The sequence below is a fragment of the Leucoraja erinacea genome, chromosome 4 (genome assembly GCF_028641065.1).
Source record: "Leucoraja erinacea ecotype New England chromosome 4, Leri_hhj_1, whole genome shotgun sequence".
Classification (NCBI taxonomy): domain Eukaryota; kingdom Metazoa; phylum Chordata; class Chondrichthyes; order Rajiformes; family Rajidae; genus Leucoraja; species Leucoraja erinaceus.
This window is the reverse complement of record NC_073380.1, coordinates 79,926,963-79,953,539: the sequence shown is the minus strand read 5'-3', so window position 1 is coordinate 79,953,539 and position 26,577 is coordinate 79,926,963. Positions and strand designations below refer to the sequence as shown.

Sequence of the window (26,577 nt, the reverse complement as noted above, 5' to 3'; positions counted from 1 at the left end):
TATCTCTGCATATCTATGGGACTATCCAAGAGCCTCTTAAATGTCACTATCGTATGTGTCTCCATCACCACCCCTGGCCATTTCTTCCAGACACCTACCATTTTGTCTAAAACAATTTGCCTTGCACATCTGATTTAAACTTTGCCCTCTCACCTTAGAGTTATGCCCCTTGCTCTTTGACATACCCACCCTGTAAACAAGGTTCTGACTGTCTACCCTCTCATGATTTTATATACTTCTATCATCTGCCCTCAACTCCAAACACTCCAGAGAAAACAATCCAAGTGTGTCCAACATCTCCTTAGAGTAGGTATGTTACAAAACCTACCTGAATCGTCATTGGGAATCTGCCCTCAGCCATGGCCGCGATTTTGGCGCTGTTTGGAGGGGGCGGGTTTAAAACGCGATTTTTACTAGGCTGTACTAATCGCACATGTTCAGCCTAGTAAATCATTAACGAAAAATCGCTGCAAGACCCGGTCGCAAAAGGTATTATTAGTTTTATAGGCCTCGATAATATAGTTCTAATAGTTTTAAAATTACTGTTTCATTTCGCAACCTCTCGCAGCCCCAGGGTTTTATAGAGCAAACAATTAAAGGTATGTACCTTATTTTTACATTAAATGGGGCATATATATAACCCTATATATCAAGTTATCTATAGCGAGTAGCTCATTTTGGGCTTTTTATATCCCGCAGTATTTTTCTCGGCATTTGAGGGCACTAATCCAGCGCTATGTCAACGTTCTAAACCAGCGCGTTCCACATGAACCCACTAGAAAGCCGATTTAAATGGGCATTTATTTACAGCAATTGAACACTAAATTCCTTCCATTTGGCCTATAAATTAATGTAAATTAGATATAAAAATCATGTTATATTGTGAATTATTTGTGAATAATCTTTGGACACTTAGGCTATTTAAAAATGTTAATCTTTCCTTAAGAAATGGGCTTTTGATTATCCAAGATCACAGCTTTTTTGTAATGTCCATTGAAAATCAATAGGGAACAAGATGCTAATTTCCGAGTATGAAAATGGTCATAACTTTTTTAATACTTGAGATATGAAAGTGAATTTGGTGTCAAATTAAACTTATTGTTATGCTTTATCTGATGGGATAAATTGCAGACTTGATTTTTTAAATCTCAAAATTTTGTAACATTGCTACTTAGAGTGAGCATTCTGGTAAACCTCTTCTGCAACCTTTCCAAAGCTTCCTATATTTCCTATAATGAGGTGACCTAACCAAAGTTATATAAAGCAGCAAAATTACTTCCTGAACCAAGACTAATAGCCAAGAAAAATGCATGTCATGATAAGCTGTTATTAAATTTTAAAATCCGACATCAACTAAACTTAAAGTCAAATCAAATGAAGAAATTGCAATTAGCTGAAATCTTGAACAAATTTAACTTTTCATCCCAATTCCAGGCAATCCTAATGAGAAACACATGTTAACGTGAGGGACCTGATACTAATTCTAAACCACATTCAGCTTTCACTTGAATGCCTGTATACAATTTATTTTAATGTCCTTCAATTACCCATCACACTGCATGAAATAATTTGTTCTGAATTTACCCAAATTTGGTAATTACATATTTTACTACAAGAGATCTTATAAATCCTGAAGCAGTCTCGACCTAAAAAGTCGATCATTGTTCTGCCCCCACAGATGCGATCTGACGAAAACCTGACTTCATGCAGGTTGTTTCAGCTCAAAATTAGAGCATTTGCTATCTCATGTCTCCACATATACCCATTCTCATTGTTAATAATTTAATTTTAATTAATTCTGTCAATGTTCATAAACTTAATAAGATTATCAAATTTTTAGGTTGTGAAATGTAAACTTCTGAACTCTGTTTTTTTCAGGACAATATAGGATAGTCATATTTATTAAAAAATGTATTTCCTCCAGCAGATGCCCTCTAATTTTACGACTTAGAAACATAGAAAATAGGAGGCCATTCGGCCCTTCATTGTGATCATGCTGATCGTCCCCAATCAATAACCCGTGCCTGCCTTCTCCCCATATCCCTCGATTTCACTAGCCCCTAGAATGCTATCTAACACACTCTTAAATCCATCCAGTGATTTGGCCTTCACTGCCCTCTGTGGCAGGGAATTCCACAAATTCAGAACTCTCCGGATGCAACGGTTTTTTCTCACCTCAGTCTTAAATGGCCTCCCCTTTATTCTAAGATTGTGACCCCTGGTTCTGGACTTCTAAAGACTGAACAAGTAGCCATTATAAAGATCACAATTTTCAAAATGAGCAGCTAGGACATCAACATGGCCACAAAATACAGAATAGGAAGACATGAAGGAGATTTGCAGTGGAGAAGGAATTAATACTAAAATCCTCATCTAATGCTATAGAAATAACATATCCCTTTTACATGTCATTTTTCAGAAAGTGCAACGGAATCCCAAGACAAGAAGGAACCATTTTAAACTTGGAACTGCTAATACACACCTGGGACACACAAGTAGGGAAGACAATCTTGTCCAGCTTGACATCCCTTTCGATTTACTTCACACACATAGTTGTTGGGACAGGCATTTGGATTGCATGGATGTATCACCTCTGCAACAGTACTATGGAATGGGCTTGGAGCTGTCAAAAACATAACGGAGAATGTCTGAGTAAAACCTTCTGAGAGTTTTTTCATTCCACACAATTACATTTTAGAAGTATCCAAGATGTTTACACACAATCAAAATCAACCAAACCAATTTAAACCATATTTGTGTATCGAGCATGTTTTGTTTTTGCAAGGGACAAACAAATGGAGTCATGATAGCACAATTAAACCATAATTTGAACTTTGAGAAACAGCTTTTATGATTACAGGATGTTCCCAAGCCTTACACAATAAAAAATATATTTTAAAGTACATGATTGTAAAGTTGGAATGAAGATGTCAATCCATATGCAGCTATGTTCTAGACACAACTGTTAGCCAACTTCATTACTGTTAAACAAACTTGTAAAAAATGTCATCACTGTTCATAACTTGACAAACATTAATGGCTTGAAAATTTTGTGATCAGCAACTAACTGAACTTACACAGAAATACCCTGGGCAATCACACAAATTGATCAAAATTAGCCTCATTGTTAACATGTCAAGCCTGTTTAAACATGCCCCGAGATTGAAACAGGTCAACAGGTCAGCAATGTAAATCTTTTAAAAACATCTGAATGCTTGTCAGATGCTTAAAAAATGTTTCTTTAAATACCAAAAACAAAATCATTATTAAAATACAAGATTTTTTTTTTTTAAACTCTTGAATAAGTTAAAAAAATAATAACATTTTTTATATTAGCAGGCTAGTCTCTCAAAGTTATCACCAATAAAACTAATGGGATAATATTCATTCTGATTTCTCAGACTGAATACATAATTTTTTTGATGAGATCATGAGAAATTTGCAATTTGCAATATTCCCAAATTACTGCTCTCTTACTGAAGTCATTTAAAAAATCATCAGAGTTCAGCCTCTCAGCCAATGACACTTGGCAGGAAAGTTCACTGGATAATGACAGTGAATATTGGTGAAATTCGGACTTTGCTCTGCAAAATTAGGGCCAAGATGTAAGAAGACAGCCGCTGCAACTCCTGCGATTGCATGGAGGGAGAGTGATAAGAGTTGATTTAAAAGGCACTGGCAAACCATGGAGAAATTGGTTCCTTCAGAAGTTTGAAAGTGGAAATGATGTGAATTGTGACAACAAAGGTGATGGTGGAAATGAATGTGGATGTGAGATGGAAGGAAACAAGAGGAATGCCAACTTCATTACTTGTTCTGGCTGGAAGAGGAGAATGCAAACCGCAGGATGGAAAACAGCAGGGAATGAATTGTCATCCCAAGAATGGGGAAACAGAGAATGGAACGGTTGCAACCAACCAGCTGAAATGGAGATGTGAAGAAAGGGTAGTAAGAGTCATAGAGTTCACCTTGTCAAAATGAAAGCAGTGTGAAAACTAGCAGTAAAAATTATATATGGAAAGTGATGACTGGGGGAGACTGGATCAACCTTGATTTAAGATAGTAGTACATAATCTTCAGACCAAGCTTGAATACTATAAAGCTATGCATAAAGAACCAGTTTTTTGACTAAGCTTGCATTTACCCATGTTAATATTTCCCCCTTTGGATATGTAAAACATATTAACAAAGTATGCACCTGTGTCACAGACCTTTCACTATATTAACTGCCATCTAGGAATGGAAGTTGCTATTGTCAATTCCATTAAGATCAAAAATTCGATAGCATAGTTCAAAGAGCATCAAAAATCCATGAGACTCCACGTCGTTATTCATCCTATTAATGGTGGTGGTTAAAGAACTAGTAATTTACCTCATTTACTGTTAGACATGTTAACAAGTGGATGGTACTTGCGCAACTGAACAGCCTCTACAGGTTGGTCGCATACACACTGAGACAAACAACAACTGGTGCTGAAAACAAGATTTCAGTATAGGACACCCTTTGTTTGATCTATCAGCGCAAGGAGCACTCCAAGCTGCACCACTGCAAGAAGGACACCGAAACTTGGTGCAACCACGAGAAAAGGTCAGTGGAGGGAAAAAAAAGTAATCGAACGCATGCAAAAGAAAAAAAGTGAGTTCAAGCAGGTGCAATAGAATAATATGTCTTGTGCTATGAACGGTGACACACTAACACCTTGTATCTGCCAATTGTATGAACAAGGTAGACACAAAATGCTGGGGTGAGGCAGCATCTCTGGAGAGAAGGAATGTGCGACTTTTTGGGTCGAGACCCTTTTTCAAACAAAGCAGTTTAGGAAAAAATGGTGTTCAAAGTAATTTGCTGCATGTGATTCTTCAAGACATTCTAAGGACATCACAAAGCACGTGTTAAATCCAAGTTGTTTCTTCGCTTCTTCACACTGGCTTTAAAAAAAAAAAATAAGCATAGCCATTGAACTATTGTGCAGCAAACATACCAAGGTAATTTTTGAGTGGGATGCAATTCTTGTGGTCATCGTTATTTGGCGATAATTGATTGCAGATGGTTTCAGCAGTTTGTCCTGCTGGAAATTTACTGTGATCTCCACAATTCGTCAGAATTTCTACACAGTCAGATCTATAATTAAAACAGAGATTTTGCAAAACAAATAGTCAGATGCAGCTTTGATGTCATGACGCTCCTGCATAGAGAAAACTGAGCTCTAAGGGATTGTACACCAGATCAATTATCAACCTAAAGGGATCGTGAGTAATTCTAGCTTAAACCCTGGAATTATATATCGCTCCTGTGTCTCCTCTCACTAATGTTGGAACCCATGACAGGGTGTGAGATGAAGCAATGTCAGTCATCAGCTGGAGCTGCGTTAATACCCGTCCTGTGAAATTGTAAATTGAGGAATGCAAACATTAAGGTAGCAGGATGCTTATGCCCGATTCTCAGATTTGAATACAAAACTCCAGATGCTTCAGGTAACTTTATTTCTCAGTCAGTCATCCATCTGTGAGATTAGCTTGCGTTTTTCCCCTTATTTTCTTGCAATGCAGTACACACCCAGACTGATCATGCATTCCTGCTCTCCATTTTGCAATTATTTCATACTCTTGTCTATGTCAACATTCTTTTGTCTGCTCCCACTCTCTAACTACTCCCATTTACTCACAGACTAGATGATCTTGTTTACAGTTTATCCGTGGCTGCCAAAATTTTACCCTATCATATATGTTGCATACAATAATTTATCCCAACGTCTTCTATCTTCCTCCCAGTTCTGCTAATGATGCGAAGAAAAGTAGGAAAGTAAGTTGTGTTTATGAGATAAAGAAGCACAAGAGGGATACCTAGAGGTTGATGGAGCGGGCAAAGAACAGGCAAATTAAATATGAAATTGTCCATTTCAATAGGATTTTTTTTTTTTTTAAGTATCCAAATGAAGCAACATAGTAGGTACATACAGCAAATAATTAAAGATTACAAAATGTTATCATTCATTGCTTGAGGAATTCAATATAAAACTAGGGAGGATATGCCTCACTTTATTGCGCATGTGTAAAAGCTCATCTGGAGCACCGCATACAATATTGGTCTTTATTTAAGGAAGTATGTGCATTCAAAGCTATTTGGAGGAGACTAATATCTTGCATGGATAGGTTGAGATACGAGAAACGGTTAAACAGCCATGGTTGTGTACATTGGAGTTCAGGAGAGTGCAAAAAGGACTTGTTTGAAACAAAATCCTGATGAAACATAAAGGGCATGTCCCACTTGGGCGTCAGTTGCATGCGGATGGCGCGCAAAGATTTTATACATCCCAAAATCCTGGGTCGCCGCGCGCAGCCACGCGTCACTGCCTACGTCACATGCACCATGCGCGCATCACGTGCACGACACGACGCACGTGTAAATGATGCGGCGTAAATGACGCCCAAGTGGGACAGGCCCTTAACAGGTTAATCTCCTGAAAGAATCTAAAACTGGGGATCACTGCCAAAAAATAAGATGTTACTGATTACAGGGAAAAGGTATTTCCTCTTATCGGATCATGAGTTTTGGTACTTCTTTTCCCAAATAGTGAACCAAAGTCTGAATGTTTTAAAAACAGATCAATTGATTAGAGTCATAGTCATAAATCCATATAACATGAAAACCGGCCCTTCGGCCCAACAGTGGCTATGCTGACCAAGATGCCCCTTCTACACTAGACACATTTGCCCGCGTTTGGCCCATATCCCCCGAAACCTTTCCTATCTATGTAACTGTCCAAGAGTCTTTTCAATGTTGTTATTGTACCTGGCTCAAATACCTTTAGCAGCTCGGACCATATACTCACCATTGTCCGAGTGAAAAAGCTGCCCCTCGGGTTCCTATTAAATCTTTCCCCACACACCTTACACCATTGCCATCTGGTTCTTGATTCCCCTATTCTGGGTAAAAGATTCTGTGCATTTACCCGATCTATTCCCCTCATGATCTTGCACACTTCTATCAGATCACCCCACAGCTTCCTGCGCTGTGAGGAATCAAGTTCTAGCCTGCCCGACCTTGTCAAGTCCTGGCAATATTCTCAAATCTTCTGTGCACTCTTTCAACTTAAGGACATCCTTCCTAAACCAGGGTAACCAAAACTGAACATAATACTCCAAATGTAGCCCCACTAATGTATTGTGCAAAACATACTCAATAAACTGACTGATAATGGCCAATGTACCAAAAGCCTTCTTGACCACTCTATCTATCTGTGACACCACTTTCAGGGAACTAGCACCTGCACTCCTAGATCATTCTGCAACACCACGTCCTTGGACCCTGACATTTATTGTGAAGATCCTGCCCTGGTTTGACTTCTCAAAATGCAACACCTCACATTTATCTGCATTAAACTCCATAACCATTCCTCAGCCAACTGACCCAACTGATCAAGATCCTGCTATAATTTTTGATAAACATCTAAACCATCTACAGAATATCCCAATTCAATGTTATCTGCAAACTTAGTAATCGCACCATTTACCTTCTCATCCAAATCATTGATCTCAACCAAAAGAGCAATGGGCCATGCACTGATCGCTGAGGCACATCATTAGTCACAGGCCTCCAGTCTCAAAAGCAGTCCTCCACCATCACCCTCTGCTTCTTTCCATGAAGCAAATTCTCTTTCCAGTCGGCTAGTTCTCCCTGGATCCTTTGCAATCAAACAGTCAAAAGCAACCCACCATGTGGATCAAATATCTTACAGATGTTCATACGGACAACATCAATGGCTTTGCCGTTGTCAACCTTTTTGGTTACTGCTTCAAAAAATGCAGATTAAGCCAAGATCTCGCATGCACAAAATCATGCTGCCTATCCTAATCATTCCCTGACTATCCTAATGCATATATATATTGTCCCTCAGAACCCTCTCTAGTAATTTGCCCACCACAGTTGTTAGGCATGCTGGTGTATAGATCTCTTACAGAGTTTGCAGACCTTCTTAAAAAGAGGCACAACATAAACCACTCTCCAGTTTTCTGACACCTCACCCATGCCTAATGAGGTCATAAGGGCTAGGATCAGAATAAGGCCATTCGGCCCATGGAAGATTGAGCTACCCTTTCTCTTGATAAGCAAGGTAGTAAAAGGCTACCATGAATATGAAAGAATGATGTGTTACCATCAGATCAGCTCCAATCTTACATTGACAGAGCATGTTTGTGTGGTCGAGTGATCCCCTCCTGCTCTCAGTGTGTATGGTCTTATGGATCTAGAGCTGGGTAGGATTCATCTGGCTACTTTTGGCTGTTAATTTGACTTAATTAAAATAATTTGATGGAACATAATGACAATATCAAATCTATTTACAAGGCACTGTGAGATGAAATATTCCCAAAAACAATACAAATTTTCCCAACAAGTATTGAGTCACAAAGCCAATGAGACTAAACTTACTTGCAGATGCTTCCTCCAGACTTGCTATAGCATGGCTTGATTTGTAACGAACAGGCAATAGCTTTCCACATTTCCGGCTGACAGGTGTTAATATTTTGTACAGGTATATTCATGAATGGCATCTTGATGGTCCCCTTCTCCCAAAGCTTTATGTCATTTTTGGCTCCTTGGTCTGACTGAGCATTGCAACTTCGGAACAATTCTGTGGGTCTGAACAACAAAATTCACTTGTACTAACAAAGAACTGCAGATGCTGGTTTATACCAAAGATGGGCACAAAGTGCTGGAGTAACTCAGTGGGTCAGGCAACATTTCTGGAGAAAAAGGATGGGTGGCGTTTCAGGTCGGGACCCTCCTTCATGATTTTTCCCCATAGAAGGCAGCATGGAGGTGGAGGCGATGGAAGAAAACCTCTTTAGAGGCAGAAGCTCTTTAAGGGCCTGTCCCACAGTACAAGGTAATTCAAGAGTTCTCCCGAGTTTCCCCTGATTCGAACTCGGAGAATTACGGTAATGGCCGCTCGTAGGCTAATACTCGGGGCTCTTGTGGACATTTTTGAGTGCTAAAAAAACTTCACGAGCTTACCGAATTTACCAAGTACCTGCCATTAGCATTACAAGCTGCTACGAGACATCTACGAGCTTCGACGTCGCTGCTACGTACATTCTACGTACTTACCACGAGTTTGATTTTTTGTAAACTCGGGAGAGCTCTTGAATTACCTCGTACAGTGGGACAGCCCCTTGATCTATCTTTGGTATAACAACATTAAATTACCATTGTTGGTGATAATATTAATTTATGTTTATAAAGGGGTCAAAGCAGAAACCTAAAATGCCATGAAGCATGTTTACAATGAATTTATTCATTTAGCAATTAATTTCAATTTAAAATAATTTTTCTCCTCCTATCAAAAACCTTGGACGTCATTTTTCAATCAATGTGTTCCGTTCTTGGCAAGCATAGACAGCAGATAATGACTGATTATTTGAATAAAATTAATCCAGTTATCACTCTGCATGAGCAATTGGATCACCAGCTATGAATCAGCATGGGAACGAGCTAATATTCTGTCCCCAATCTACAAGGGAACTCATTTCAAATAGTTATTTTTGAATTAGATTTTTATGAAAATCAAGAAGTTCGTACAGCTTGTTTGTATGTTCAGAGGGTGTGTGATTAGAGTAGGTAAGAAGATTGGAAAAGTTAAGATGGTTGCTATCCCATCGGCATAGAAATATAAAGGTCTAAAGAGGGTTGAAGGTCATCTGAGGGAGTCCAAGAGATGGAGGGGACCGTTGAAGACGGGAAAAGGGGTCATCATTGGGCGGTGAGGAATTTTAGATGGATTTTGAAAAATATTGCCAATAAGTTATGGAACCTGCTTCTACCACACTTCCTGGCATTCTAGAAACCCCGACAATGAAATAAAATTATATTTTTGCCAATTTGGTTGACAACTTACATTATACATTTTCACTTAAGTGCAAGTAATGTTAATATTTGGTGGTTTAAAAAAAACCCCATTAAATGGGAGCTTTACCTGCTATTAAAATTAGTGCAGTATTTGAGATTTTGGCAACCCAGTTGACAAGGCTCTCTTACATCAGCTAGGCATGTAAACATGGCAGATTCCAGATGGTTATATTCACACACTCTATCGAATTCTTGCCAGTGAGTTGTGCTCCCCCATCTGGTACTGTACAACTTAATGCACAGATCCCTGCCAAATTATGAAAAGCATTTCAGAGAGGAAAGAGTGTCAATATTAGTACACAATTATTATAAACACATACTACTTCTCAAATTAATTCATAAAACTCAAAATAACCACAGTATGTGTTAATTACCCTGTATAACTATAGAAGGATAATTGCGAATTGTGACATCCGTTCTAGTTTTCTGATGCTTGTTTGAACAACTCCAGGACTGAACTTGCTTTTTTTTCCTGCAATTAAACTCAGTTTAAAAAAATTTCTAACATCTTCAAAGAATGTGTCTGAGGAAATTCAGCACGCCTCTAAGGACTCTTACCAACCTCCAGCACCATAAAAGGCATACTGCCAGGTTGCATTGCAGTTTGGTTAGGGAACAGCTCTTCCCAAGACCACAATAAATTGCAGAGCAGTAAATGCAGTCCAGTCCATCACACAGACCAATGACCCCTGGTACTTTCTCCTTTCAGCACGAGATGCAACACTTATTCTTGCACCACCTCATTCACTACCACCCAGAGACCTTAATAGCCCCAGGTGAGGCATATATTCCCATTCATCTCCTCCAACCTTGTCTACTACATTTAATGATCCCAATGCGGTCTTCTCTACATCAATAGTCCACCTGGGTAGTCTGCAGCTCAATGATGTAAACATTGAATTTTCCAATATCAAGAAAAACATACCTCCTGTTTTTCCCCAACCCATTTTTCCATCCAATCCACCCCCTGACCTCCAATGCCCCCCCCCCCCCCCCCCCCCCCCACTGTCTAAATACTCATTTCATCACCTCCCCCATCTGCTCCCATTTGCCCTTCACCCTTCCCCTAATGGTTCCCATAATCACCTTCCTTACCTATCTGAATCCAGCACAGGTAGCCTTTACATTCCTGCTTTGAACCCTCCAGCAACTGGCCCTACCTTTATCCTATCTGCTCTCGATTCCATTTGCCCTTTTATTGTGTCTCCATCTCTCGCCCACCTGCCCGTTTCTCAACGCCACACCTCGCACTCCTCCACCTGGCTCCTTTGACGCATCACCCATCATTCCTTCCTGATCCACCTAGCATTCACTGGCTCCTATCTCCCCCCCTCCCCGTTTTATAGCAGCTTTCTTCCCTTTCGACACTTAGTTCGAATCCACCCAAAATGTAGATAACTCATCTCCTCATTCCTTCAACCCCTCACCACTCTCACAGGCGCTGATCAACTGGTTAACTTCCTCCAGTAGCTTTTTTTTTGCTTTTGGTTTGTTTATGTGGGTTTTAAGAAGATTGGTGAGGCTATGTCGTAAATTGCAAACTGCCCAAATACCACATTAGATAAGCTGACATTGGCTTTGCTTGCAGTATAACACATCTCTTTGAAGAAAATGGCACTCACAGGTACACTAACATACAGGTATTTTCTCAAAAAATATAATCACAGATATCGCACCTCAAAGAACTAGTCCAACAGACAAGATTTTTTTCAAAAAAATTAAAGAACAAAAAAGTGGTTGACTGCATAGCTATGATTTGCCAGAATGAGCCCCTCAACATGTGCCAGATCATCAAAGGATTCTCTAAAAAGTGAATCAGCACTACAGACAATTCACTTCACTATTCCCAGTTCAGTTCTTCCATGAAGCTTTTTCATTGTTCACCTCAAATCCTTCATACAAATCCTCAACACAGGTGCAAGCACAAAGGCAGTAACATTTCTCTTGTCACTCGCCGTGGGATACCCAGTTGCTGACTCTGCCTGAAGTCACAACTTGTAGTTTCTGGTCAATGGTGACCACTCTGATTATTTATGGAGGTGGTCTCGGCAATGGTAGTGCTGCTGATAATCAATAGTAGATGGTTCGACCTCGTGCCCGAGTGATAGTTTACAGCTTCTGTGACACAAATGTTACTTTCTTATCAGCCAGTGCTCATGTTGACTAGGACTTTTTGCATGAAGGTATGGACAGCTATTGTGCAATCAGCAACAGACATCTACACATCTGACCTGTCGATGGAAGGAAAGTCACTTATAGAGCAACTGTAGATGACTGAATCCATGCACTGCCCCAAAGAACTCCTGCAGTAATACTCTCGGGCGGGGATGATTGACCTCTGACAACAACCATCTTTGTGCAAGATATGACTCCAGTACTGGAGTGTTTGCTCCTTGATGCCAATTGATTGTAATCCTACCAGTGTGCCTCAAGGCCATATTTCATCCAATTCTGCTTTCGGCTTAGGTCCATATTTGGAGGAAAGCTGTGATGAGGTTTGGAGCAGAGTGGTTTAGACAAAATTCAGACCAGCATGAGGTGTTGCATTTTGGTATATTAAAGCAGAGCAGCACTGACACAGTAAATAGCAAGGCCTTGGAGAGTATTGTGACATAGTCACTTGAATTTGGCAACACAGGTCGAGTGATGAAGGAGTTTGACGCACTTGCCTTCATTGTCAGGGGATTGATTACATAAGTTACAAAATTATGTTGCAACAGTAGAAGGAGTTAGCGTTACCACACTTGAGGTATACTGGAAGCACAGGATGGATGCCAATACGCTGGGAAAGATTCAAGATGTTACAGGAACTAGAAGACCTGAATTATAAAGAAAGGCTGGGACTTTTTTTCTTGGTGCATAGGAGATTGAAGGGTGACCTTATAACGATATGTAAAATCATGAGGGGCAAAAATAAAGTGAATGGCCGAGAGTCCAAAGCTAGAGGACATAGATTTAAGGTGAGAAGAGATAGATTTCAAAGGGGACCCAAACTTTTTCCACAAATAAGAGTGGTAGGGAAGCTGCAGAGGTGGGTTAATTGCAATGATGAAAATATATTTAGACAGATACAGGAATAGACAAGGTTTATAGTAAAATGGGTCAAACACAGGCAAATGAGACTAGCTTGGATAGACTAGCTTGGGTATGGACGAGTTACAGCAAATGCCTGTTTCCATGCTGTGTAACTCTTTCACTCAAAAATCTATGTGTACGAAGGAACTGCAGATGCTGGTTTACACCATAGACACAAAATACTGGAATAACTCAGTGGGACAGGCAGCATGTCTCGAAAGAAGGAATGGGCAACGCATCAGGTTGGGACCCTTCTTCAGAGTCAGGGGAGAGGGAGGGCTGTGGGCTGAAGGTCCTTTTTCCATGCTATATCTCTAAAGTCTAAAGGGTAGGTGCAAGGCTAGTTCCAGATGTTCAGACGTACCTTCAACTTCATGCCCAATAATGAATGGCAATTGCTTTTACACAAATCAATTTTGCAGGGGAAGAGCTGAATTGACTTTTCACACAGACCAATGTCACTTGTTTTCATGGAATTGCATGATCACAATGCAAATAAAGTGCTATGATATTGTGCGCTCAATTTTATTTTACAATTAATTTACACAATGCATAAAACATACTGTGCAATTAAAATTCTGGTCAGTTCCCCTAATAGCCCTGTCTCACTGTGCGAGTCCACCCACGAGTGATCCCGAGTGAAATATTTAAAAATCACACTCGTGGTTGTCTACGAGGTTCCAAGTTGATGTTCACGAGTTTAAACGAGTTCCCACGCGTATGTCTAAGTTTGTCGTTTACTTCTCATTTCTGCGATGTACCAAGTTCCTCTCCCGAGTTACTCGTGCCAACCGTGAATGAAGGCCTGTTTTAAGTATCAAATAGAGGAGCTGGACAGCATCTCATACAGTAAGTATATTCTGATTCAGTATTGAAAGTTATTCAATTTCAGAACTTAAAAAAACTAGACAGGATCTCGGCCCCGCACTCGCTGCCATTGTGCAACAAGGAGGCGGTGGCGCCGAAGCAACAGTGTTAAAGAAGACAGCTCCATCCTGCGGCTTTTTGAAATTGGAAATGTCATCCCGTCACCCATTCCTTCTCTCCAGAGATGCTGCCTGTCCCGCTGAGTTAAAGAGTGCCCACGGTAGACTCACTAATCACTACGGTAAACTCACGGGCTACTACGTTCTTACAACGAGTTTAAATGTTTCAAATTTTAACTTCAAGAGTAAATTTAACTCGTGGAAATCTTTAATCATGTTTAAAGTTTTTCAAAAGTTAACAAGTTTCCCGGTTACCTGTCGTTAGCGGCACGAGTCGCTAAGTTGCGTCCACGAGTTGCATCTTGTCCGGAAATATTAGTTGCATCTTGTCCGGAAATATTACCATCTGGTTTGGGAATTGCTCTGCCCAGGACAAGAAGGCTCTGCAGAGAGTAGTGCGATCGGCCGAACGCACTATGGGAACTTCACTCGCCCCCCTGCAGGAACTATACAACAGAAGGTGCAACTCCAGAGCAAATAAAATTATGGGAGACCCCTTCCACCCATGCAACGGACTGTTCCAGCTGCTACGGTCAGGCAAACGCCTCCGTTGCCATGCAGTGAGAACGGAGAGGTTGAGAGGGAGTTTCTTCCCAGAGGCCATTCGGACTGCAAACTCCCATCTCACCAGGGACTAACTTTACTGAACGTTTTTCCTTCCAATATTTAATATGTAAAAGAATATGTGTGTGTTTATGATTGTGTTTATAGTTTGTTTGGTTGTTTGTTTGTTTGTCTTTTTGCACAAAGTCCGCGAGCATTGCCATTTTCATTTCACTGCACATCTCGTATGTGTATGTGACGAATAAACTTGACTTGAGTTCCGACCTTCCCGCTACGTTAATTGTACGAGATTACCACGAGTTTAATTTGTTTTAAACTCGGGGTCAATCGTGAGATGACTCGCACCGTGAGACAGGGGTTTAACATATGATGCACTGAGATTATAGACTGAATCCCATGCCATCTAACCTTCTAGAGCAGCCTACCATGAGGAACCTTGTCGAATGCCTTACTGAAATCCATGTATACAACGTCTACAGCTCGGCCTTCAACAACCTTTTTTGGTCACATCTTCAAAGAACTCAGATTTGTGAAACACGACCTCCCACATACAAAACCATGCTAACTCTCCCTAATCAGCCCTTGTCCATCCAAATGCCTGTATATCCTATCCATCAGAATACTAACTAGTAACTTTCCGACTACAGATGTTAAGCTCACTGGCTTAACTTAGTTCCCAGCATTTTCCCTGCAGCCCTTCTTGAAATCATTAAAGAGAAAAGTACTGATGGAGTCACTGAAAATATAAAGAAACACTGAGATTGACAAAATAACTAATTTCTTAAGAGGGCAAAAATATTAGATGTGCTGCACCAATGCTTCTACTCAAATATCAAAGATCACCAAGAAAGTTCATTAGATATAGATAGATATAGATAGATATGCCATTTATTGTCACTATACATGTACAGTGAAATTGAAAGCTGCTCGTACTCAGTGCATACATATAATTTAGTACAAAAAACAAGAAAAACAGAAAAACAAAAAACAGAAGGGAGAAGGGGGGGGGGGGGATAGGTGCACAATTCTGCGGCGCTATATACATATATACAGATGGAAGTCCGGGTGTTGGGCTGTGAAGTCAGTGCATGTGTGAATTTGAATTAAGAGTAGTTATAATTTTCGGAAAGCAACTATTTCTGAGTCTATTTGTCCTGGATTTGATGCACCTATAGCGCCTTCCAGAGGGCAGCAGGTCGAACAGTCCAAATGCAGGATGGGAGCTGTCTTTGATGATATTCTTTGCCCTGCTAAGGGAGGTGTAGATATCCATCAGGGAGGGGAGAGGGCAACCAATGATCTTCTGCGCTGTCCTGGTTACCCTCTGAAGCCTCTCCCTGTCTGCCATGGTGCAGCTGCCATACCATGCTGTAATGCAGTATGTCAGCAGGCTCTCGATGGACGAGCGGTAGAAGGTCAGCAGCAGGTTAGAGTCCAGGTTGTGCTTCCTGAGAACCCTCAGGAAGTGCAGCCGCTGCTGAGCCTTCTTGATGACCATTGTCGTGTTGTCTGTCCAGGAGATATCAGCAGCGATATGGACGCCGAGAAACCGGAAGGTGTTGACCCTCTCCACACACTCGCCGTTGATGTGTAGGGGGACTAAGTCGGTGCTGTGCCTCCTGAAGTCGACAATGAGCTCTTTTGTTTTCCTGGTGTTCAGAGCCAGATTGTTTTCTGAGCACCAGGTTGTCAACTTCAGGACTTCCTCTCTGTAGGCTGCCTCGTCTCCCTTTGAAATAAGTCCGACTACAGTAGTGTCATCAGCAAATTTGACGATGCGGTTGTTGTTGTGGGCCGGACTACAGTCGTAGGTGTAGAGACAGTATAAGAGGGGGCTTAGCACACAGCCCTGTGGGGAGCCGGTACTCAACCTGCGAGTGGAGGAGAGGTGGGGGCCGAGTCTCACAGTCTGGGGCCGGTTGGTGAGGAAATCTTTTATCCAGGCACATGTGAGAGTGGGGAGGCCGAGAGTGACCAGTTTACCAATGAGAATGTCCGGAATGATTGTATTGAAAGCTGAGCTATAATCCACAAAGAGCATCCGGACGTAGCTCTGCCCCTGCTCCAATTAATAACAACACGAACCACCATTGACCATTAAAACATTAAAACCTCAGGCACAGGGTAAACAGATCATTTACAATATGGTTAGATGTCTCTCAAAGAGTTATTAAATACAAAGCAAAATGATGAATCACACAAGAGGCACAAAAATACATGAATCTGAACAATTCTAGGTATTGGCCAACTGAATTTTCATCAAGTGCAAAAAAAGGACTGAGCAGGCAGTATCTGAGTTACTAGTTTACAATCCTCAATTTAAAAATCCTCAAGGGATTAACAAGTATTTTACATTGAGTTTGGCAGCATAGATGTTGACGCTAAAATGTAATTGAAATGCATGAAAGGTTACCCAGGAATGAAAACACTAAAGTTCATTTCAGCTTGACTTGTCATGGTGATTTTTAAAATGAACATTCCAAAGAATTTGGTATTCTTGAGCTTACATCTGCGTATGGGAGAGGATAGGGAAGAAAACTTAAAAATAATTCTGGCAGCAGAAATAATAAGAATACGAGAGGCTTTCGTTTCCAGGGTTTATATACCGTACTCAAATTATATTCAACTTCCTCATTAGGAGGTTCATTGATTTCTCAAGTGTCAATTTACATCACGATGCAGGCCAATAATAAGTGTCTCATCACAGGGCTCGATCTTGGCAGCTAACCCTTCTATTGAAAAGATCTATGAGAGGATCCATGATAAATATGATAAATATTAAATGCACTATTGCCCGATTAAATGTCACACCACCTTCTGCACCTCCAAACCAAACCTTTAGATAAAACTGCATCAAAGCAAAAGCATTCCCAGGTTTAAAAGTGCTCTTTGTCAAAGAATCCTTGACAATCTTTTGAGGATCTCACAGGAGAATGTTGTTGACATCAATTCTGAATCCATATTGTATTAAAACATAGAAACATAGAAAATAGGTGCAGGAGTAGGCCATTCGGCCCTTCGAGCCTGCACCGCCATTCAATATGATCATGGCTGATCATCCAACTCAGTATCCTGTACCTGCCTTCTCTCCATATTCCCTAATCCCTTTAGCCACAAGGGCCACATCTAACTGCCTCTTAAATATAGCCAATGAACTGTGGCCTCAACTACCCTCTGTGGCAGAGAATTCCACAGATTCACCACTCTCTGTGTGAAAAATGCTTTTCTCATCTCGGTCCTGAAAGATTTCCCCCTTATCCTTAAACTGCGACCCCTTGTTCTGGACTTCCCCAACATCGGGAACAATCTTCCTGCATCTAGCCTGTCCAACCCCCTAAGAATTTTGTAAGTTTCTATAAGATCCCCCCTCAATCTTCTAAATTCTAGCGAGTACAAACCAAGTCTACCCAGTCTTTCTTCATATGAAAGTCCTGCCATCCCAGGAATCAGTCTGGTGAACCTTCTCTGTACTCCCTCTATGGCAAGAACGTCTTTCCTCAGATTAGGAGACCAAAACTGTACGCAATACTCCAGGTGTGGTCTCACCAAGACCCTGTACAACTGCAGTAGAACCCCCCTGCTCCTATACTCAAATCCTTTTGCTATGAAAACAAGCACCATACGCCAATTTTGTGCATCTTCTGAAAGTATGAATCAGATTAACGTTTGTAAGGTTTCTGAGAGTGACAATATGGTTAGAATACTGTCATCCTCAGAAACCCGAAGGCTAAAAACTCTATTTTGGGACAGGAAAATTTGCCATGAAGGTACAATTTTTTCCAGGCACCGATGGAATTTAACACCTCAAACACTTCTGGAAGTATTCATTTGAAACAAGTCCTACAAAATGATCCGTGAGCATGAACTGACATATGTCCTGATGAAAATTCAGATGAATACATACGCACCAACTTATTTTAACCTAAAATCAATGTAACATTTTCCCCAATAAAATTACAAATTTCAATTCATCGATTGGGAAAAATTCCACTGTGTGCAGGATGTTCATCATTTGATAAAATGACTCGCCTTAACCCAATTTTTGTTTATTTGAGATATCCTTCATATATTGTAAAAGTCAAAACAAAATATACATGGAAAAAGTGGTGAATTAATTTACACAGAAGTCTTGGATATTTAGAATTTCCAATTGATTGAATGGAAGTAATACGGAGAAAATTCTGCAACCTATTGCTTTTGAGGATAGTAAAATGATAGAAATATCTGCCAGTCAGACAGCTGTTCTGGAGGAAAAAACAAAATGGGGTGATTTCAGGTTGGTACGATATGAATAAACTTTATTCATCCCCAGGGGGAAATTGGTGACCCAACACACACACAACACACAAGGTATACGAAAAAGTTGAAGTTAAAAGTAAAAAGAAAAAGACAAGCGACTGTTGTCTGGCTGCTATGTGCACAGTGCCTTCACTGGAACAATTGAACAAACAAACACAAACTTATCCCCATGGACAGAGAATTCTAAACTAGAGTGCCCCCCTCCCTCCCCCACAAGGGGTCCCCCTGTTCTCCCACCATCCCTCACGGCGGTCCCTAAACGCCAGGTCCTCCATTGTTCTTTACAGCGGTCCCCCCACGCCGGGTCACCATTGTCTTCCCCACCCCCCCTCACGCTCACCAACCGTTGATCGTGGGTCGATCGCGAGGCCCCATCACTGCCAAGGTTCCTGCCACTGCGGAGGCTCCCGTTGTCGACGAAGCTCTCGAGGCCCCTGTTGCCGTCAAGGTTGACGCTGCCACTGAGGCACCCGCTGCCACCGCCGATGTTCCTATCATCACTTCCGCTGAGGCTCCTTCGGCCCAGGCAGGCCTCGCCATCTGGCTTTTCTGCCGTCCCCTGGGAGGCCTGTGGGGCGAGTCGGGCATCTCCGGGTGCTCTCCGGTCAGTGCCGCGGTTGTTCGGCAGGTGGACTGGTCCCTCGCAGCTCCACGGGACACTGCCGCTGCGGACGCGCGGCTTCCCGGGACACCGATATCATGCTAACCTGTGCTATCTCAGCAAATCTGACATCCCACCAAACCCAAATTAATAATAGGAGCCGGCAATTATTTTATGTTGCATTATATATTTTCTGTGATGTAATTGTTTTAAAATGTTAAATTTAGAGAAAAAATGACCAACCTGCAGATGGAAGTATTTGCTTTAGAACAACAATGCAATTTTGCACCATCAACGGCTGTCGCAGGCAATCCATTTGTGCTGTTGTCTGGATTACTTGATCCAGAACTTTCTAGAAAGCACTGCCATAGCGGATCCTGAGGCAGAGGCATTTTCTTGCAGCCTTCAATAAGCCCATCAACGATTTCCTGATCAGTGGATTTTGTCATCAGCACCCTTCGACATGTAGTCTGACAAGCAGGGTCTTCTGCTCTGTCACAGCAATATAAACCTAAACAGTTGGAAATTCAACCATCATTTAGTTTTATGCTGCTCTTTACTCTTTATTGGGACAGCCATTCATGTTAGATTGTTGAATTATTAAAAGTTACATTGCATTCAGTAAATGAAAGTGCCAGCAGAATTTAACACAAGAATTATGGACAATCTTTCGTTGCTCTAAGGACGTCCGGCTGTTTTGCACTAGTATTGGTTAATTAATATTGGTCATCATTGGTAATATTGCCCTCCTCCCATCAGGGAGGCAGTACAGGAGCCTCAGGTCTCGTACCAGTAGGATGAGGAACAGCTTCTACAATAATACCATCACATTGCTGAACTCGGAGTCCCACCGATAGACTTCTCCAGTCTCTCCGTCCACATTGTTCGATTATTGTTCGATTATTCTGTATTTTTATTTTTATTTCTATATTGCACTATACTACGGACTGACGCTAAACTGCATTTCGTTGTACCCATACTCGTATTTGTGCAATGACATTAAAGTTGAATTGAATTGAATTGAATTGAATCAATGCATTGAATGTTGGTTCATTGTATATTATATATTATCTTTGGGTTTTATGTTTACAGGTCTGTTATACTGCTGCAAATAAGAATGTAATTGTCCTATTGTCGATACGAATGCCAATTAAACACTTGGCTCTTGAAGAAGTTCTAAGAACCAGCGATCATATTGGGGATTCATGACGGTTGATTGCTTATGTAATGTAATGAATGTTGCTGCACCTCACAGGTAGTTGCCTCCACACATTGCCCTCAGGTGGCCATGAAGACATTACCCTTTTAAACAGGGTAATACATCCTAAGAGTACAGTGGCTCATGTCTGTTCCCCTGACTAATGAGTCGCCCATAACTATAGCTCTGTCTGACCTTGTCCAAGCCTGGTGCCACATACCCGATTGCTACGCTGTTCTCCACAACAAAGCACTTGGACCCAAAGGTATATATTATACTTGTTTTGGAGGGAAATGGCCACTGGGATTTGTGAACTCTCTGTCCACTCCCTCTCCTAGTGGGCATCAATCTAGTTTCTGTCAATATCGCAGATGTGACCACCTCACTATAATTCCTATCTATAATGCTCTCAGTTTACAGATGATCTTGAAGTTGTCCAGCTGCAGCTCCAGTTCCCTCACTTGGTTAATTAGGAACTGCAGCTGGACAATGCTTCCTGTAGATGTCATCCTCAGGAAAACTGGACGTCTCCATGGCTGCCCACATCCTGCAGGAACAACATACCAATGCTCTAACTGCCATCTTTACTGCACGAAGAGAAAGGAACAGTTGTGCAAAAAAGACTTGGCCTTACCTTGCCATCTCCTTCTGCTCAGCTTCATGTGCCAGTCTCAGCATTTGCTTGCACCGCAACAAAGCCCTTGCACTGCAACTCATGGCTGCTCTCAACAAGCCATTCCGCTTCTTTTATACACAAGGAGCAATAACTCCACGAGGCCAATGGCAGTTTTTTTTTAATCTACCAGTCTGCTGCTCATCTCAGCTGCTCACACAGTGAAAAATTGTGTAGAAATTAACGGATAAAGTTACCAATCTTTAGGAGAATATAATCCTTTTGATGAATTTTTCATTTCAAACCAAAACTTGAAGCTATCTTTGGTATTATGAAGAACTTGAACTGTTTAGATTGGGTTAACACACCACGAAAACTTTACGTGGGCAAATAAAAAAAATTCAGCTCTCATATTCTGTTCCACATCTGAAAACATTTTAAACAGTGAAAACAAAGGGCAAAGCAACTCTTGGCAATAAGATGCATAGCCCAGCAGTGCTTGGAGTTGATAGAATACAATAACAAAATTACTGGATCAAAGGTCCTATGACGCAATCTATCGCCTTTTGGTACAAACAGCTTTACAACACCCACTCTAAAAAAAATACCTTTTGACACCAAACTGCGTGGCTAACATCTCCTGAAAGACAACTGATGGAACTCACCAGGAAAGACTAAATTTGATAAATTATAGTCATAGTGTGGAAACAGGCCCTTCGTCCCAACTAGCCCACACCGACCAGCGCGTCGCTTCTACACTAGTTCCACCTGCCTGCATTTGACCATATCCATCAAAATCTGTGCTATCCATATACCCATTCCAAATGTTTTTTAAACATGGCAATAGTCCCTGCCTCAATTACTGAAGCAAAGATTGACTTTGACTGGAGCAAAGATAACAAATTATTTTGAACTTGTTCGTTCTTTCTCCCCTCACCAGAAACATTAGTCTGATCAGGCAATGAGGCACTGGTTTAATGCCTCGCGTAGGCAGGAATGTACCTGCAGCAGTGCAGCATTATAAGCAATTAATTGAATGTATGACTCTCTAATTTAGGACATGTTACACTTGTCCCAGGGAAACCCAATGAAGTGCTTTTCAAAAGCTACTAACAATTTATCCAGGTAGTTAATACCGTTTCATAGGTGGTTATTAATTCCAGAGGTTCCATCTCATAGAAAATGTGAGACCAGATATCCAAGGGGGACAGAAGGCCTTGCACAACAAAGCACGATTAATGCAGGATTACTGGGACTTACAGCGATATTTAGGCTTTCGACGAGAATCATAGGGAACAAATAATACCTCTGAAGCTTCCTCAATGTCACAGACCAACTAGCAATTACCAGCAATGAAGAATATTTAACTTTCATTTAGGAACACACATAAAATGTAAGTACTACGAAAATCACATTTGTAGGATGCTTGAAATCAATATAGACCATGTTCACATGCGCTCACTCCAGATTACAGTGAAGCTGCCATCTGATATTTGGAAATCCCATTGGCTTAGCCTCTGGTTCACCATATGCCATGGTCCTTTCCACTCACCGGGGCCCTAGTCCTAGCCTACCCTTTCGAGTAAGGAACTGCAGATGCTGGTTTATACCAGAGATAGACACAAAATGCCAGAGTAACTTAGTGGGTTAGGGAGCATTTCTGGAGAAAATGTATGTCTTGTTTTAGGTCGGGACCCTTCCTCAGACTGATTGTAAGGGGGAGAACTGGAAGCAAGACCAAAAAAAACAGGGCTGGCAACAAATGACCTCAGGCACAGTGATTCCCTGATAGGCTAATTCTTGGCATGGGATGGTGTGATCCCAAGAATTTGAAACTGTGGAACTGGTAAACAAACTTTTAATGGAAGAAGGGCATGTTTCACCACAAAGGACTGTCGTTGTCCGTGGATGGATTTGAGGGAGGAGAGGGCTGGTGTTGCTTCTCCTGCGGCTGCAGGAAAAAGTATTTGGAGAGGAGATGGTTTGGGTGGAAATGGGTGAATGAACCAAGGGGCTGCGGAGAGAGTGATCTCTGTGGAAGGTGGAAAGGGGTGGAGATGGGAAGATGTGAGTAGTTGGGGGATCATGTTGGAGGTGACAGAAATGTTAGAGGATGACGTATTGGATGTAGAGGCTGGTGGGGTGAAAGGGGAGGATCAGGGGAACACTGTCCTTGTTGCGTCTGGGGGAAGGGGAAGTGGAAGCACCCGTGCAGAACTTATGGACTTTATTAACTTCACCACTAACTTCTACCCTGACAAATTCACCTGGAAACCCTTTAGCTAATTCCAATCTCACACCCTCTGACGCATAGCCCTCCACACACTTCACAACAATCCCAACATAATCAACTGCAACATGAAATAATTTGAAGGATTAATACTTACTATCAACAGGATTTTTCATTGGATATGAGCGAGTGTAATTGTCAACACACTGAATAAGTTGTGGACTGATGGCAGCACAATAGTTTTCCACAGCTTTAATCTGCGACTGCGTAGGAGAAGAATCTGTGCGAAAAATAGCGTGGCAGTATTCTCTACAGTTTGTATGCCGACCTGCATAGCTACAGCATAACGATCCCACTGTAACATTACAAGAACATATTTTAACTCATGCATCTTCTTATAAATCGCAATATCCTTATTTGTTCATCTCAACCAGAACAATTTCTCCCTATGCAAACACTGCATTGCCACTGTCATTTCATCACGACATACTCCCCATCTTTCTTAGATAATCCTTCTGGGCCAACAATGACTTGCTGGTTCAAATCTGTGACGTTTAATGGATGATCCGTTGACATTGGTGGGCAGAGTAGGTGAGTGCCTAGCTGGGGATGTGGTGTGCTCTTTTAAATATTTGCATTTGGCCTAAATGTGCCCAGCATTGAGACGCAAGATGCTCAGTGAACGTCTAAAATTCTCCTTCCCCATTTTGAGCAGTCATGGGCCATGAGTCAGCAGATAAGTTATTTTTTTTCATCGAGAATGTTCATAATCAATGTTTAAATCAGATAAATCTTTTGCTATGACAGTTCAAAGCTGTGTATTTGTTTTGTGTACCCACTACATGAGCCTCAACACTGGAGATGCTGGCTTGAGAGGAGATTGCGGCATTTGTCTGCCAAAAAACAGAAAATAGAATTGGGCAAACCTTGGGAGTTGGGGCACCCTAGTAATCTCTATTGTTTGTTTGAGTTTGAATTTAGTTTATTGTCACATGTACAGAGAGCAGTTCTCCATTGCGCCATGAAGTGTTTTCAATTTCCAAAAGTTTAATAAAAGACTCATCCTCTTACACACTTCAGCGAAGGAGTCAATGATATTTGGAGATACAAGGAACTGCAGATGCTCGTTAACAAAAAAACCTCAAGTTGCTGGAGTAACTCAGCTTCTCTGGAGGACGTCTCTGATGACGTCTCAGGTCAGGAACCTTCTTCAGACTGACTGTAGCAGAGGAGAGAAAGCTGGAAAACAGGTGGGGGCATGGCAAAGCCTGGCAAAGGTGGATTTCGATAAGGGGGTTATCGATAGGTAGATGACGGGACAAAGGCTAGATGAAAAATGACAAAAGTGTGCAAGACAAGGAGAGATGAGATGTGAAATGTGAAGCCAGAGGATGGGATATCGGTGGTAGGGGAGATGGGGAAAGTGGGGCAAGATAAAATTGGAGAATTCAATGTTCATGCTGTTAGGTACACAAGTGGAATAGGAGGTGTTGTTCCTCCAGTTTGTGTGTAGTCCCACTCTGGCAACGGAGGCGGCACAGGTCAGAATGGTCGACATTTGAATAGGAAGGGGAGTTAAAATGGTTAGCAAATGGCTGATCCAGCAGGCTTTGGCGGATCGAGCTCAAGTGCTCAGTGAAATGGTCGCCTAGTCTATGCTAGGTCTTGCCGATGTAAAGGAGGCCACCAGGAGCACCAAATCCGATAGATGAGGTTAGAGGAGGTGCATGTCTCACCTGGAAGGCCTGGTGGGATCACTGAATGGATTGAGGGAGGTAGTAGTCTACTGACAGAAAGCAGAAAGGGGTGGGAATGGAAAGATATAACTGGGGGTGGGATCACGTCAAAGGTGGCAGAAATGTCAGAGAGTTATGTGTTGGATAATGAGGCTGGTGGGGCGAATGCAAGGACCAGAGGAACTCTATCCTTGTTCCGTCTGTGAGATGGGGGAAGTTGGAAATGGAAGACCTTCCCATCCTGATGAAGGAAATTAGATCATGGAAGCATTTCACTGCTATGTTTTCAATATTTCAATGGGCAATTTTCTGCTTCAAAGACCACCTTGATGTCATATATTGTACCTTATCTATCTCTGACCATGCCACAATAACTCTGGGATTGTCAAGGATAATGCCCAATACCGCCTTTTGTGATGTTATTATTTTCGACTTAGATTTGGCAACAAAAGGTTTCAGTTACTGAAGGCATTTACATGTTGTATTGTGAATTATCTCAATTTGTACCCTTTCAATGTAAATTATATCATATACAGATTTAAATAATGATTTCATTAGTATCATGTTCTGTTTTTAGAAAAAGGAACCTTACTCTCATTTCTGTTCACACAGCTGAAAAATGCTGTCTGAAATACAAACAAAATACAATGCATACATTAGTATTTGTAAAAGCAAGAACGTGAAAAAAATCTATTTTAAATCACAAATATCCCACAAAAACATTCTACCACACCCTCCTTCAAAGTGACTGCTTGCCATAACATTAGCAATTATATTTTCAGTCAGGCTTTGGAATAATCTTCTCATCTGTTACCCATCCCTCTCAACATACACCCCAAAATTAAAGTGTTCCAATCATACTTTGCTCTTCAGCCAAGAACTGGCATTTGCTCCCGAAGTGACCAAATAATCACACATACTTTAAATGTGCACAATCAAAAATATTATTTGCAAAATAAACATTATATTACCATATTTTCATGCATAAAGCCAGTTTTTAATGTTACATAAAATCCACACCCAAAATGTACAAAGAAATAAAGATCCCATCATTTTGATATTCAGTTATAATGTTTTAAGACAAATGTAATGTACACTAAATCAGACAAACAGTATGGTCTGGACACAAATATGTAAAAAACAAAATTTTAGATGTCTTTGGTGCAGAACATAGGAATGATGTCAAAAGATGTTTAGGTAGTAAGAACAAAGCAGAAATTATAGTAGGCAGATACAGACAGCGCTGCAGTAAGGGAAAATGTAGAGATTAAAGACCTCAGAGAAAGAGGAAATCTTGAAGCAGTCACAGGAAGACCTATAAAAAATATAGCCAATCAATGTAAAAACATTCAATTGTCCCAATGATTG

At 41.1% G+C, this 26,577-nt stretch overlaps 1 protein-coding gene across 2 annotated transcripts in view; it reads right to left on the bottom strand.

Annotated features, from left to right (window-relative positions):
• Nucleotides 1-26,577, bottom strand: part of reck (reversion-inducing-cysteine-rich protein with kazal motifs) — a 120,934-nt gene that overhangs the window by 33,162 nt on the left and 61,195 nt on the right. For both annotated transcript variants that reach the window (XM_055634621.1, XM_055634622.1), the window contains exons 9-15: nt 25,802-25,835; nt 23,631-23,828; nt 19,676-19,943; nt 9,975-10,154; nt 8,432-8,641; nt 4,983-5,122; nt 2,483-2,623 (exon numbers count right to left, since the gene is read on the bottom strand). In XM_055634621.1, the coding sequence (XP_055490596.1) occupies nt 2,483-2,623; nt 4,983-5,122; nt 8,432-8,641; nt 9,975-10,154; nt 19,676-19,943; nt 23,631-23,828; nt 25,802-25,835 (1,171 nt within the window). The remainder of the gene's footprint in view (nt 1-2,482; nt 2,624-4,982; nt 5,123-8,431; nt 8,642-9,974; nt 10,155-19,675; nt 19,944-23,630; nt 23,829-25,801; nt 25,836-26,577) is intronic.